Here is a 15,107-nt window from a genome sequence, read left to right on the forward strand (position 1 = left end):
CATAGGTTTGGTTGTCCGGCATTCTGAGCGGGATCAGTACAGAGATAAGTATGGCCAGTCTCGAATTAGCAGTGAGGCCAATCACTATTATCACTGCACGTTACAGTGTATCAAGTCCAGGCATCCATTCTTTCATCCGGGATTACTTCAAGTGGAAGGTGCAGATGCGATGGATCAAATGCAAATAGATTATCTGAAAAACGTGTTTGGATTCTAGACAGTCTTGGAGAGACATTTTTGTTGTGTTTTGTTTGTTTCACTGTTTACAAAGACAATCCAAGTGCACGTAGGTGCTAAACCACCCCCCCCCCCCCCCAAACGTTTTATCTAAAATTGGGTTTTTGTTGAGATTTTAAATAACTTTGTTGATGTTGATCGTCTGCTTGCTAAACTTGGTAGGTTAACATAAGACTATATGCCAATCATTTTGAAAGACTCGCTTGTAGAACTTGTCACTATGACGTCATAATTGATGACGTCACACTTTTGTTAAAATTAAAGTTAAGAATTGTCTTAATTTTTAAGATAGAGCGCGTCAATAGAAGTTGAAAACAGAAAACAGTTTGTACATACGACCAATACTGAATGAGATATGACATTTTGAAGTTGGAAAAAAATAGAGTCAATAAATGGGGCCTCCCCCTTGTGTAATAAACCCAACTTTGACTGCCTTTTTGTCTTAATAGTAGTGCAATTGGCATTGCACATTGGTTGTATTAATGCAGAAAGTAAAAGGGAAAAGAAACTTTATGGAAAAAAGATTTTCTGTCATTCCTGGAAGCATAAATGCATATTTGTGACGTAATAAAAGGTTACGTGACCAAAAAGTCCTTCGTCATTTTGTTGTCCTGAAGGCAAAAATGAAAAAATTAAAACCATACGATTTTTAGGAACAGTAATAAGTCTTTTTTACCAGAATACCAGCACAGCTAGAAATGAGCTGATTTACGCTCTTTCTGATACCACATGGAAAGCAACGGTTCTTATCCAATCGCCGAAGTTAAGCCCTGTTGGGCGGGGTAAGTACTTGGCTGGGTGACCAACTGAAAAATGTGATTTGTGATAGTGTAATTAACATAAATTACTATTTTGCCGACACGGACCAGAGAACTGGGTGCGAGCGTAGCACGCGAGGACTATGGTAGCTGTTTGAAATAGAGTCGAAGACTTGTGACATTCACGGCAGCCCTTGGCCTACACTTACTCCGTGTAAATTTCCTGCAGATATTATCCCATGGTTGGGACGTCTGAGAACCCACGATCTGCTCCAGTCGAGAAAGCAAAGGACATAAATTGGGCTGACTCAGAGCACAAAGATCAACGAAGCGTTCTCGCGCCAGTCAGTGAAGGACGTCTGTCCAACAGACCGTTCCGCTGATCGCCCAGTGCATCTATTGCCGTGTTCGTTCCCAAATGTTCCCACTCACCGAGTGCGACGTTGCGGTATCCCGGACTGAGTGGCCCGCTGCGTGCCCCCAGTTATAATCTGACATGTCGACGTAGCCGATGAGGAACCGCATGACGACCGCCCGCGAGACCGAGCACGGAAGTGGAGTCCGAGCGCGCCCTGACAATTGATTTGGTGGATGCCGCGTGAACCGCAGCAGCGAATGATTACCTTTTGTCATATTCCCGTCATCGAATAAGCTGTCGTTCTGTTGTCAAGTCCTTGTCCGCCCCCAAGTTCAGGCTTGTTTCGTCACATATTTTCCTAGCAATCAATGCAGATTCATTCGAGAGTCAGCCCCCAGAGGTGTCGCAGCGGTCCACAATTCAGTGCCGTAGTCAGCCGTGCCCCTAATGGCCCGCACCTGAGCGCGAGGACGCCGACCGCCGTCCGCCACGCGCCGCGCCGGAGCCATGCAGTCCGGCACGACGTGGACTTGCCGGGCCCCGACCGGGGGATCACGTGCCCGGCAGACGAAGGGACGGGGATTTTGTTCTAGTGTGCTATCTGGAGGTAGTAAAAAAATGGCGCGCCTTGGGATTCTTGCTCTTCGCTGTACAGCTGCGTGAAGAGGGATGTTTGTAGATGGGGGAGTTCAGAGAGTTGTGTTCTGAGCCTGAGGAGAGTGTAGTGTGGGGTATTTTTTTGGTCTTAGGAGCTCTTCTAGGGAGCTCCTAGAGACCTTCACAGAGGGGTTGACGTGAGTGGGTGGGCTAGTTGAGATCGTTAGTGTTGTGAATGATAGTGTCAGGTGGGAGAGGAGGAGTCGAGAGTGGAGGAAGGAGTTGGCGAGAGGGGGAGTTCTGATGAGCAGAAAGCTTTCATTGTGAGAGTTGTTGTTAAGTGGGGAGATGGGAGAAGGTGGGGGGAGTGAGGGGTGTGGGGGTGTGGGAGTGGTGTGGAGTAGTGAGGGAGAGTGGGGGTGGGGTTTATGTATGTGTTTGATGGGGTAGAGGTATGGAATGAGGGGAGGTGAGGGGAGGGGAATTGTGTGTGATGTGGCGAGAGGGGGAGGCCTGAAGGGGGGGGGGGGAGTGGGAGGGGGTGGTGGGGGGGGGGGGTTGTTCTCTCTCGTGTTGAGTAGAGGTTGGGTGAGTGGGAGTGGGGGGGGGCGGTGTCTAGGGGCGTGGTTGGGTAGTTGGGGGGAAGTTGGGGGGGGGGGTGGTTGGGGGCTGTTGTTTGGGGGATGGGGGGTGGGGGGGTGTGGGTGTGTGGTGTGATGTAGGTATTGGGGAAGGGGGGGACCAACGTGCCTGCCTCATAGTTTTGTGTGTGTTCGGTTGTGTAGTGAAGGCAAAATTACCCCTTGTTGTGGGCTTTTCATTTCTGTTTTTTTTTTTCATGCGAAATCAGTAACTTTACAGGCCTTTCTATTTTTTTTGTGAACGGCTTTGTTGACTTGCTTCGACTTTGTACGTTTTATTGTCTCGATTGAGTCTCGCTTCTTCTTGAAAACTTCGCTCTAGATCGACTTCGAAGGATAAAGAAGATATGCATGCCATTTATTTTGTGAGATATATTAACTGTTTTTTGTTTTTTTTTGTTAAAAAAAAAACAGAAAAAAAATGTCGTTACGCCGTTTCTCGTTCCGCCGTTACGCCGTTCCGCGTTCCGCCGTTACGCAGATTACTAACAACCCTTGAACAGGACGAAATAATTTTCCAGTTAAGACATTTGTAAGCTTTTTGTGAAAATAAATCTTCGTTTTCAGTTCAGTTAAGCACTTGTGTTTTCGTCTTGCTTAAAAAGCAGGACGTCTTTGAGAAAAAATATTTCGACGGCGACTCGCGTTTATTTACACAATGCGACCAAATATTTATTTTGTTTTAAAAAATAGAAAACTTTACCTCGTATTTTGTATTTAAGTCATTCGAATTTTGACCAATTTTTTCTTTACAGTGCAAACAAAAACCTTCAAAAATAAAAGATGTACATGGATAAATGTAAATCAAGTTACGCGACTAAATCAAAATGCGTTTGTTTGGCCGCTTTGCAGTATTACACTGTCCCGGCCTTTGCCATACACTGAAATCGAATTTCATGCTTTTACGACTCTCAGAGATCTTAAGTTCTTCTTACAGCTAGAAAAATCATAAAATGGTTACATTGATATGGAAGTGATGATTCGCGAAATTTGTACATCATGATAAACAGTCTTCGCTCCTGTGTATGGTAGCTCGATAATAATTGCCTAGTTTCCAGCGTTCAAAAGGTCATCATAATATTGACGTGAGCATTTACACCCGTTTTTAGGAAAATCTGTCACTAAGTGCTTACAGTACAATGGAGTAACAGTCACTATTTCAAGTGCTTTTATTGCAAAATCTGTTTCAAGAGTCATCATCAAAATGGTGAAAAATCTGAAAGAAAACGATGTGAAGTTCTTCAACCCTTGTTGTAATGAACATGCTTTTTGTAAATCGTCACGCAATCTTGTCCAAATGTTTAATCGTTTCTGCTTTTACGGACAATACGGAAGAAGTAACATCAACTCCTGTTCATACTTTAAATTTTGTGAAGCATATAACATTTATGACTGTTTCGTTTTCATCCATAATCATCCACGATGCCCCTAGCTTGCTATAAGCATTTTAAATTAAACTCCCGAACACAAACCTCTAACCAATTTTAACCGGCTTACGAAAACCGCGCAATCTGTATCACTATGCCATACGGCATTAGACTCATGTCACCCTTGGTGACCTATTTTTACGTTCTTGTAAAAGCAATAGCCGGCGTTAAGGATGTGCAACCAATAGCCTGAATCAAATTGTCATCAACAACCAAAAGTAAAGTCAAATTTTAAACATACACACCCTCATTTACTATCGCCCAATTTTTATGTTTAAACTGTATGTTTGCTAGAAATTGGTTCAGGCATACAGCCATTTTGGGCAAAGATATAAAAAAAAATTCGAAATTTTGGTTCATTTGATCTAAAATGTAAAATTTATATGCCTAAAACGGAAAAGGATTACTGTTCCACAGAATATTATTTTTTTGTGGTAAAAAAAATTACTATTACCTCAATAAAATTAAAATGTAATGAAACGGTCAAAAGTCCCGACTATAGGCAGATAATAGGGTAGCTTCGAATTACGGTCTAGCCGGTTGCTGAAATTAAAAGATCTAATTATAAAAGACCTGTGATGATCTTATAACGTCCAAAAAAAAAAAAAATAAATAAAATAAATGGTGTTTATAGTGGTCATGCACTTAGCTTCATATCTCTACGAGATAGCTAGTTTACAGGCATGCCACTGAAACAGAGGAAACAAATATTTTTAAATGAACATAACAAGGTTAAAAATACCAACTGGCAGGAGGCAGACCAGTTGACTATATACAAAGCGTGGTCGAGGATTTGAACTCGGGACAACCGAGAAACAAATCCAGCTAGTGGCCAGGGCAGGTCTTGAACCGGGGACCTTCGGATTACAACACCAGCGCCCCAAACCACTCGGCCACGCTTGCCTCCTCCTGATCTGTGATGTTCTTACAGAGTTAAAAAAACGATCGCAAAATTATATAAAAGATTTCAGTAATGAGCTTTAAAGACCTATATATATATCGATCTATAATAGCAAAATGAAAAGATTTATGACGATCTGAAAGCCATTAAATTGAAATTAAATGTTTTAAGATCTGAAAAAAATTCAAAAATCTCAAAGATCTCTGATAATCTTAATGATCTAGAAAATCTTAAACGATCTAAAAGATCTGTTATCTTTGAAGATCTGAAAGTTTAAAAGTCTCTAATGACCTAAAATATCTTAAAGATATCTAACGATCTTAATACAATGTAATTAAAGTATATATTACTATATCTGATGATCTAAAAAAGCAAGGGATCTCAATCGAACGATTGCCTGAACGAACTAAATAATTAATGGTTATTTTTTATCATTGGAATTTAATACACCATTTCGAGTGGGTTTTAAAATGTTTGGTGTTACGTTTTAAACCAGGCAAGCTACCTTTTTTGAAGTTATAAAGAAATATCTGTTTTGGTCAGGCAAGGTTGGTATCATGTGTTTTCTGTTTCTAGCATAAACTTCTTTAAACTTGTAAAAATCTTTTTTGATTTAATACATATCATTCACTTGGTACATTTCATGCTTGCCCTTTTTATTTAAAATATTTATGCAACAGCTGAAAATATTTGATGTGCATCAGGTATGTTCGGTGACTTATTCAATTTGCAAGAGAGATATATAGGTTATAAAATGCTTATCTGCAGAAAAGTGCGTAATTTCTTCGTCCCATGACCAGACAATCGAAGACGTATACATGGAATTGAAAAAGCAAAAACGCAGAACGTTTCTTTAAAGTAGTTAATCTGAATCTTTCTATTTTCAGTTAATTTCATTCTGCAAGAATAAAACCCGTGATCCAAAAAAAATCGATGCATATCCAGATCATGTCAGATAAAGCTTTAAAAGAAGATATTTTTTTAACATCCCTGATCGACGGAGATCGAGCTTTTAGATGAGTTTCATTCACTTTTCTCATAATCTGTCCGTATGATTCCACCTCAAAATTTCAGAAGTTAAAAAATTTATGCAAAATAAAATAAAAATGTGTGTGAGAGATTTTTCGCAAAATAGGAAAATGTGATATTTTGCCTATTTAAAATATTAAATAAAAAACTTTTTTTTTATTTTGGAGTGTTTGGACCGGGAAACATTTAATTTACTTGAACAACCATTGAATCCTGATAGTTCCCGCATAGTAAAATAATTAAACGCAACACCTTAGCTTAAATATAATTTGTCCATACTCTGAAGGTAATTTTGAAGTTCTTTTTTCCCCTGCTTTCCCAGGCTAGTACAGTGAAGTTTATCAACACAGAAATGGGTAAATTTTGTTCGACGGCGTTCAGTCTGCTCTTCGCGTCAGTTGTTTTGGCATCTGCAATTGGGGATCCATGCCAGATTGTTTTGATGAATCGTTGTATGAAAGCTTACCAAGAAGATCTACGCACTACTTCCGAAAGCGTAGGAGACCACTGCTATAGAATGCAGGTATGAAGAGAAATTTGCGTAAAGGTTCAATAAAGAGAAGCATTGATTAACTGTCCAGGTATTTCCTCCACGTTGTGGTAGAACTGCCTCTTAATTTAAAGTATCTGTTCTTGGCTAGACATACAAATCATGTAAATTGTAAGGAACTGATCGAAATGGAGTAATCATTCAATATAATTTATTTCAATTTACTTAACATTCGCATGACTAATTAAAAATATTCTGGAACACCAGATCTAGCAAACGTGTTTGGCGAAAAATCTTGATCACGGCTTTGTCTCACGTTTGTGACGTATGTATACTTTAAATTTACCATATTTCATTATTTATTTCTCGTCAAATACTTTCGACATTGCTGATCCAAACAGAACGCAGGACGAGTATCACAGAAAAACGTAGTAAATCGCGTAGCTTTTTAAGAGTCACTCCATAGCTCAATGGTTGGACGGTCCAATCGGTATCTGTACATGACAAATGAACTTTTTATTTTCATTATGTATTTACCAAGCTTAAAATTTACTGTATATTATTACTTATTACACCTATGATGCTTTCTACATTGCTGACATGGCCTAGCCCACCAAGAGTCTCCTTAGCTAAATGGTTATCACCGGTATCTGGGAGGTTATAGGTTTGAATTCTGTCGTGGACTGAGAACTTTTCTTTGTCCCACGCTCGTGACGAATGGGTGCTTCATCTCAATCAGTCTCTGAAAGGACGCACCGACAATGTACATAGATTCAAGCAATCATGCATCATGGGTGTAAAAACTGCATTACTTAGTTTTAGTTTTTGATTGACATCAAGTTTTCTTAGCATTTTCCTGGTCGACCTAAACAATTTAACCCGAAAAGAAAACTCAACTCTTCGTGTGAATAGTTGTTTTTCTAGCAAATACTAAAAATATTTATTAGTATATTTTAATTTGAAAATAACCTAGTAGAGATAGAAACGTCAGTTTTCACTGATAGACTCTTTGAATTGCAAAAACGGCGCGTCCGCACAGTTATACAGTTATACCCTAAGCCTCACATTTTCATACAAAATCCTTTGTCTATAAACACCCACAAGGATTAAAAAGTATGGTTATGCACATTTGGGCGTCATTTATGTAGAGGTCTATGATTATGCATGATTTACGCTTTTGTCTTTCATATCGTCTCATTTCAAGCAAATGAAAAATCATCGCAGTAATAAGCAGTTGAGAAAAGCAAGCCTGAAAAGATTTAGGCTTGAACGGGAATCGAACCCATGACCTCTGTGATACTAGTGCAGCGCTCTAACCAACTGAGCTATCAAGTCAACTGGGAGCTGGTCACTTGTGAGTTCGTAATATACCCGTGGATGGAGAAGATATGAGATGAATATATGAAATTAGTATATTTGTACTGCGGATATACATTTTAAGCAAATGAAAGATTTTTTCAGGCTTGCTTTTCTCAACTGCTTAAGTTGAGTACATTACTGCGATGATCTTTCATTTGCTTAAAATGTATATCTGCAGTACAAATATATTAATTTCATATATTCATTTCATATCTTCTCCATCCACGGGTATATTACGAACTCACAAGTGACCAGCTCCCAGTTGGCTTGATAGCTCAGTTGGTTAGAGCGCTGCACTAGTATCACAGAGGTCATGGGTTCGATTCCCGTTCAAGCCTGAATCTTTTCAGGCTTGCTTTTCTCAACTGCTTAAGTTGAGTACATTACTGCGAGGATCTTTCATTTGCTTAAAATGTATATCCGCAGTACAAATATATTAATTTCATATATTCATTTCATAAAACTGCTGGAGCGATCTGTGGTCATAGCTTGAAATGTAAAAATGTTTAAAAACAGATCTAAAAATATAAAAGGATACTCTAAATTTTCGATCGCCTTCTGCGGTCTTCTTCAGAGAATGATTGATTTTTGCAAGGCTCGCAGAATTCTAATAAGTTGCATCGACGTTATTGTTCGTTGCCCCCTGGGGAGCAACTAGCGATGCGTAAACCCTTGGGAAGGGCGCTCTTTCGTTTATAGTGTTCTTGTCGAGGAAAGAATGTAAAGATTCCAGAAACAGTCTTTTGTTCTTGCTACTTACACCTGTTTCAAGAATTTCGGCGTAACTTGGATGTATGTCGTGGCCGATTTCTGCATGATGTTTAATCGCGGAGTTGATATTTCCGTTTGTTCCGGGCTTGTGTTCGGCCCCTCGCGATTTCCAGTTTCTTTTGCTTTCCCCAACGTATGCAAACGAGCATGTCCTGCAAGTCACTTTGTATACGATTCCTTTCAACTGCTCTTTATTCGGTCGGTTCTTGGGCTTTTTGAAGATATTTCCTAACGTTCGTACTGGTTTAAACGCTGTCTTGATGTTTTCGCGGCTCAAAACCCGTCGAACGCGCTCCGACACTCCTTTCACATACGGAATGGACGTGTATGCCTTCGGATTTTCCTGGGTTCTTGGTTGCGTGTTTGTTTTGTTTGATTCGCCAGCTGACTTGATGAAGCTCTCGGGATAACCGTTAGCTTTTAAGTCATTAATAACGCGTTGTTTCTCGTTTTGTCTTTGCGCAGTTGTTGATGGAATGCACTTAGCTCGGTCCATTAGAGTCTTAACGACGGCTCTCTTGCTTTGTGCTGGGCTGTATGAATGGAAGTCTAAATACTTGCTCGTATGTGTGGTCTTGCGGTATACACCCACCTCGATCCTACCATCCTCATTAACGGTGTTGTTGGTGTCCAGGAAGGCTATGCTGTTCTTGACCATAGTTGTTGTAGGCATCTCCACTGTAAACTGAATGTTGGCGTTTATCGAGTTTAAGTGGCTGTGAAAAGCTTCAACACCGTCCCTCTTAATGCACGCATTCGAATCATCGACATAGCGGCGCCACCACTTTGGTTTAACGGGCGAAGTTTCTAACGCTTTCTCTTCAACTTCTTGCATTACAAGCTCTGCGATCACCGCACTGACTGGCGATCCCATGGCACATCCCGATACCTGGTGGTATTGGGTTCCCTCGAATACAAAATAGCTGTTGTGCAGCAAAAAGGAGAGTAGATCGAGGACCTGGCCTTTAGTCAGCTGTGTATGACTTCTCCAATCGTCAGATCCCTCGAGTTTTCGCTGAACGATATCTATAGCCATGTCGATTGGTATGGAGGTGAATAGTGAAACCACGTCAAACGACACAACCAGTTCGTCATCAGCCACTTCCTGGTCACTTACAAACTCTGCAAACTGTTTAGCGTTCTTGACAGAATATTCGGTTTCATTCACGAGGTGCTTCAGAAGGGAGGCCAGATACTTTGAAAGTTCGTAGGTCGGCGCGCCAATGCAGCTGTTTATGGGCCTCAATGGTATTCGCGTTTCTGTGTTTTCCGGGAGAGTGAAGCGATCGTCCATTTGTTTAGGTTCCACTTTGTGGATCTTAGGCAAACCGTAAAACGACGCTGGTGTGGAATGAGAGGGGCGTAGTTTCCAGTACTCTGTTTCACTGTGGTTCCCAAGTTTCTTGAGGTCCGAGAATTTTCTCTGTAGCTCAAGCTCCGTTTTCGAAGTCGGATTGCGCCTTTTGTCGGTGATTGGCATATAAACGTTCTGATCTTGCAACATCTCCTGGACCTGGTTATGATAGTCAGTTTTGTTCATGACAACTGTACAGTTTCCTTTGTCTGCTCTGATGATCACGATGTTTTCGTCACTTTTTAGGTCTTTAAGTGCTCTCCGCTCTTCGTTTGTGAGGTTTTGTTGTTTTGGTGGTTTAGCCTGCTTTAGAACTCCGTAAATCTCCGCTCTAGTGGCGTCTTGCTTTTCTCGAGGCAAGTGGTATATTGCGGCTTCAACAGAAGCGAGTATTTCTTTCGTGGGTACGGTGCGTGGTGTGATGGCAAAATTTAAACCTTTCCTCAAAAGTGATGTTTCGTTGCTCTGCAATCTTCTGCTAGAAATATTTACTACCCATTTCCTTTTTAGCTCTTCTTCATCCGTGTGAGCTGGCAGTTTCTTAAACTTTCGCTCATGCCTCTGTTCAATTTCTACTCTGACGCGTTCACAGCGTTGTTCGATGGCTTGATGTAATGCCTCGTAGTGGGAGGTCTCGATGTTTTGTTTGATTCTTTGCCAATCTTCATCGAGGAATTGAAGTTTGTGATGACTTTCGCCAATAAGGATACGTAGGTATTTCCAACCGGTCTTTCGTGCAACTTCCAAGGCTTTGAGATTGTCGGTAGGTGGTCTTGAGAGAAGAAACCGTGGTAGAAAGTTTTCTTCCTTGCATCGATGTAAATAACGAAGGTGCGATTTGTAGTGAACCTGTCGTAGCGAATTCTGTTCTAATCGCCTCGCGCAAGACGCAAGACGCCACTAGAGCGGAGATTTACGGAGTTCTAAAGCAGGCTAAACCACCATAAACAGCTGCATTGGCGCGCCGACCTACGAACTATCAAAGTATCTGGCCTCCCTTTTGAAGCACCTCGTGAATGAAACCGAATATTCTGTCAAGAACGCTAAACAGTTTGCAGAGTTTGTAAGTGACCAGGAAGTGGCTGATGACGAACTGGTTGTGTCGTTTGACGCGGTTTCACTATTCACCTCCATACCAATCGACATGGCTATAGATATCGTTCAGCGAAAACTCGAGGGATCTGACGATTGGAGAAGTCATACACAGCTGACTAAAGGCCAGGTCCTGGATCTACTCTCCTTTTTGCTGCACAACAGCTATTTTGTATTCGAGGGAACCCAATACCACCAGGTATCGGGATGTGCCATGGGATCGCCAGTCAGTGCGGTGATCGCAGAGCTTGTAATGCAAGAAGTTGAAGAGAAAGCGTTAGAAACTTCGCCCGTTAAACCAAAGTGGTGGCGCCGCTATGTCGATGATTCGAATGCGTGCATTAAGAGGGACGGTGTTGAAGCTTTTCACAGCCACTTAAACTCGATAAACGCCAACATTCAGTTTACAGTGGAGATGCCTACAACAACTATGGGCAAGAACAGCATAGCCTTCCTGGACACCAACAACACCGTTAATGAGGATGGTAGGATCGAGGTGGGTGTATACCGCAAGACCACACATACGAGCAAGTATTTAGACTTCCATTCATACAGCCCAGCACAAAGCAAGAGAGCCGTCGTTAAGACTCTAATGGACCGAGCTAAGTGCATTCCATCAACAACTGCGCAAAGACAAAACGAGAAACAACGCGTTATTAATGACTTAAAAGCTAACGGTTATCCCGAGAGCTTCATCAAGTCAGCTGGCGAATCAAACAAAACAAACACGCAACCAAGAACCCAGGAAAATCCGAAGGCATACACGTCCATTCCGTATGTGAAAGGAGTGTCGGAGCGCGTTCGACGGGTTTTGAGCCGCGAAAACATCAAGACAGCGTTTAAACCAGTACGAACGTTAGGAAATATCTTCAAAAAGCCCAAGAACCGACCGAATAAAGAGCAGTTGAAAGGAATCGTATACAAAGTGACTTGCAGGACATGCTCATTTGCATACGTTGGGGAAAGCAAAAGAAACTGGAAATCGCGAGGGGCCGAACACAAGCCCGGAACAAACGGAAATATCAACTCCGCGATTAAACATCATGCAGAAATCGGCCACGACATACATCCAAGTTACGCCGAAATTCTTGAAACAGGTGTACTTTCCTCGACAAGAACACTATAAACGAAAGAGCGCCCTTCCCAAGGGTTTACGCATCGCTAGTTGCTCCCCAGGGGGGCAACGAACAATAACGTCGATGCAACTTATTAGAATTCTGCGAGCCTTGCAAAAATCAATCATTCTCTGAAGAAGACTGCAGAAGGCGATCGAAAATTTAGAGTATCCTTTTATATTTTTAGATCTGTTTTTAAACATTTTTACATTTCAAGCTATTCATTTCATATATCGTCTCTTTGGCAAGATTTTTTTTTATTAACTTATTCTTGCAGAAAATTACGACCTGTTTTACCGGTGAGCCCAAATGTCGTGGTGAACTCATTGAAAAGTTCTGTTACTGGGTAGTACAAATGGCAATGATGGATAAGATCTTAGAAACCTGTAAAGACGTCGACTACACTGCACTTAAGAGCATTGTGCAAGAATCAGGATTGTCCAATTGAATCTCTCATGACGTATATATGGTTTGAATAAACATCTGATTGTTCTTAATGTGTCGCTATTATATACCGTAGAATTCCGGTTATAAGCCCTGGGTTTATACATTTTCTTAAGGGTTTTTGGGGGGGTTTTTAAGGGGGGGGGTTTTTTTTGGGGGGGGGTAAAAAGGGAAAAAAAAAAAATTTTTTAAAAGGGCTCGGGGGGTTTGATTAAAATTATGTTTTTAATTAAAAAAAAAAAAAAAAATATATTTTTTTTTTTTTTTTGGGGGGGGGGTTTGGGGGGGTTTTTTTTTTTTTTTTTTTTTTTTGGTTAGGGGGGGGTTGGGGGGGGGAGGTATTCGAGTATATATACGCTTTAAGCGACATTGGCTCGATAAAGCACAAACGGAAAGCCAAAGTGCAACCGTTTTGGCGGGAATTTACGACTTTTTTTGGATCCAATCCGGGTTTTGTCAGTGGAATTCCGTCCGCTCCAGGTTTGTAATTCAGGTCCGATCCGGTCCGATCCTGGTTTTGTTAACGGCCACGTAACACAGTCGTTCTGTTTGGGATGAAAGTAACTGCTGTATGATTATTTAAGCTAGCTAGTGTTTTTCTTATTAAAAACTATCTATTTCTTTCCAACAGATGTCGGAAAAACTCATCGTTACCTAGAAGATGCTGGTAAGATAGGCGGTTTATTATTAAATTTTGGGTATTTACTACAGAAAGGAAGGGGAAAGGATTTCTGTATTATGATCTTCAAGTGCACTGAATTCAAAAGCCTTGCATATGTAAGATCTTAGCTGTAACTCAGGGTGCGTTTCTTTGGGAAAAACCAAAACTATATCATTGATCTCAGTTCACACGGATACTTTGCTCTCAAGGAAAAGAAGAATGCGAAAATAGATTTTTTGCTATGACAACCCCGTAAACACATTTCGCACAGAACATAAAATATCAGCACAATTTTTTTTCCGTCCTATGTATCTAGCTAACATCATTTCAGCATATAAAATCTTCCACAAAAATCAGACGTCGAAATAGTTCTTCTTCAGCCTTAAGCACAATGAGACGTGAACGCATCTGAGAGCGAAGAATGTTTGCGAAATGATAAATGCAAACTTCACTCGTGACAATTTCAAAAGGATACAACTTCCGTAGGCACACGGTGGCTGTTCTAGAAAACCTGCATCCTGTTTAAAATGAAACTTCATACTGATCAAGCTACCGTTACAGTGAATTATTTTTGTATTTGATCGAAATAAGCGCCTGAAAACGTACCGTATGGCAGTGTTTATAAAGAGCTAACCTGTACCTTCACAGCAAATACCGCTGGCCCAATGTATTTTTTTTTAATCCTTTCCCAAAGAAACGTACGGATCATGAATCCTTAAAATCCGGATTTAGCCGGATATGATCCGATGTATCCACTCGGAGCGTGGATTCTTCAAATGATTGATCTGAGATTAAGCCATTTTCGGATATAGGTAAAGAAACGCAAAATCCGTTTTAGGATACAAGTATCTGGATTTTGATTTTCCCAAAGAAACGCACCCTCAGTTAACCCCCAGAATTTTGCCAGGTTTCCCCTAACAGTTCAGCGATACCAATTTCTTTTGTGCGAAGGAAGGAATTGTGAGAGTGTCTTGCCCAGAAACATAACACAATAACCAGCGCACGAACCTAGGCTACTCGATCCGATTTATACGTTTTTCAGGTGTTTGCTACTTCTGTGAAGGTTAAACAGTTAGGAAGGTTGTAAGATCGCCGCCGAGTATTGAAGAAAGTAATTTTTCTTGTCTCTAAACCATGATATACCAGTTTGATCTTTCCTAACGGACGGCAATTAAACTACAAACCTTGAAATTCGCCAAATAAACAAACGAATCAGAAACAATTATAAATAATATAGTGTATCAATTGCTTTGACAGAGTACGACACTGTTGACGCTTGTGCTTTGACGGTGCACGAGAAGTGTGTGCGTTACTACCTAACTTTACTAGTAAAAGATCGTGGACAGATGTGTGAAGATGGTGAAAAACTCAATAAGTGTTACGACTTATACAGCAAAAGCATCAATTGCAATGCTAAGATAATCCAGGAGTACGCGAGCATGGTTGAAGGCGTGGCTCAAAGAGTTGTCGAGATAATGCGGAGCCACATGCAATCTTTGTGGAAGGCAGAATTGTAAGCGAGTAGTTTAAGCGAGTGGAGTTTTCGTAAAGATTCACATTGTGCATGTAATGGAAGTATTAATTTAAAACTCTTAATAAAAGTTGGGAATTTATCTGGGAATAAAGTGTCAATCCTGATTCTTACATAAATACTCGTATTTACATGTGTTCCGCTCACTTAAGATGGATTTTAACTTTTGCGTAAATATTTGCGCAAGTAAAAAGTGCGTTAAAAACGTACATTTACAATTTCCACGGTCGCGTAAAAAGTAATAAAAGGCGTTTCTTTTTTATTGATTTAAACGTACGTAAAGACCCGCCATTCTGAATTTTGGCGCCAAAAAGCAAGGAGATCGGGGGTACTTTGATTTGC

General features: G+C 40.8%; 1 protein-coding gene across 1 annotated transcript in view; it reads left to right on the forward strand.

The window, feature by feature from the left end:
* Nucleotides 1–14,751, forward strand: part of LOC144642245 (uncharacterized) — a 38,412-nt gene extending 23,661 nt beyond the window's left edge. The window contains exon 4 of the mRNA XM_078501226.1: nucleotides 14,492–14,751. Coding sequence (XP_078357352.1) covers nucleotides 14,492–14,751 — 260 coding nt within the window. The remainder of the gene's footprint in view (nucleotides 1–14,491) is intronic.
* The last annotated feature ends 356 nt before the right edge of the window (nucleotides 14,752–15,107 follow it).

The sequence above is a fragment of the Oculina patagonica genome, chromosome 2 (genome assembly GCF_052425735.1).
Source record: "Oculina patagonica isolate OP01 chromosome 2, crgOcupat, whole genome shotgun sequence".
Classification (NCBI taxonomy): domain Eukaryota; kingdom Metazoa; phylum Cnidaria; class Anthozoa; order Scleractinia; family Oculinidae; genus Oculina; species Oculina patagonica.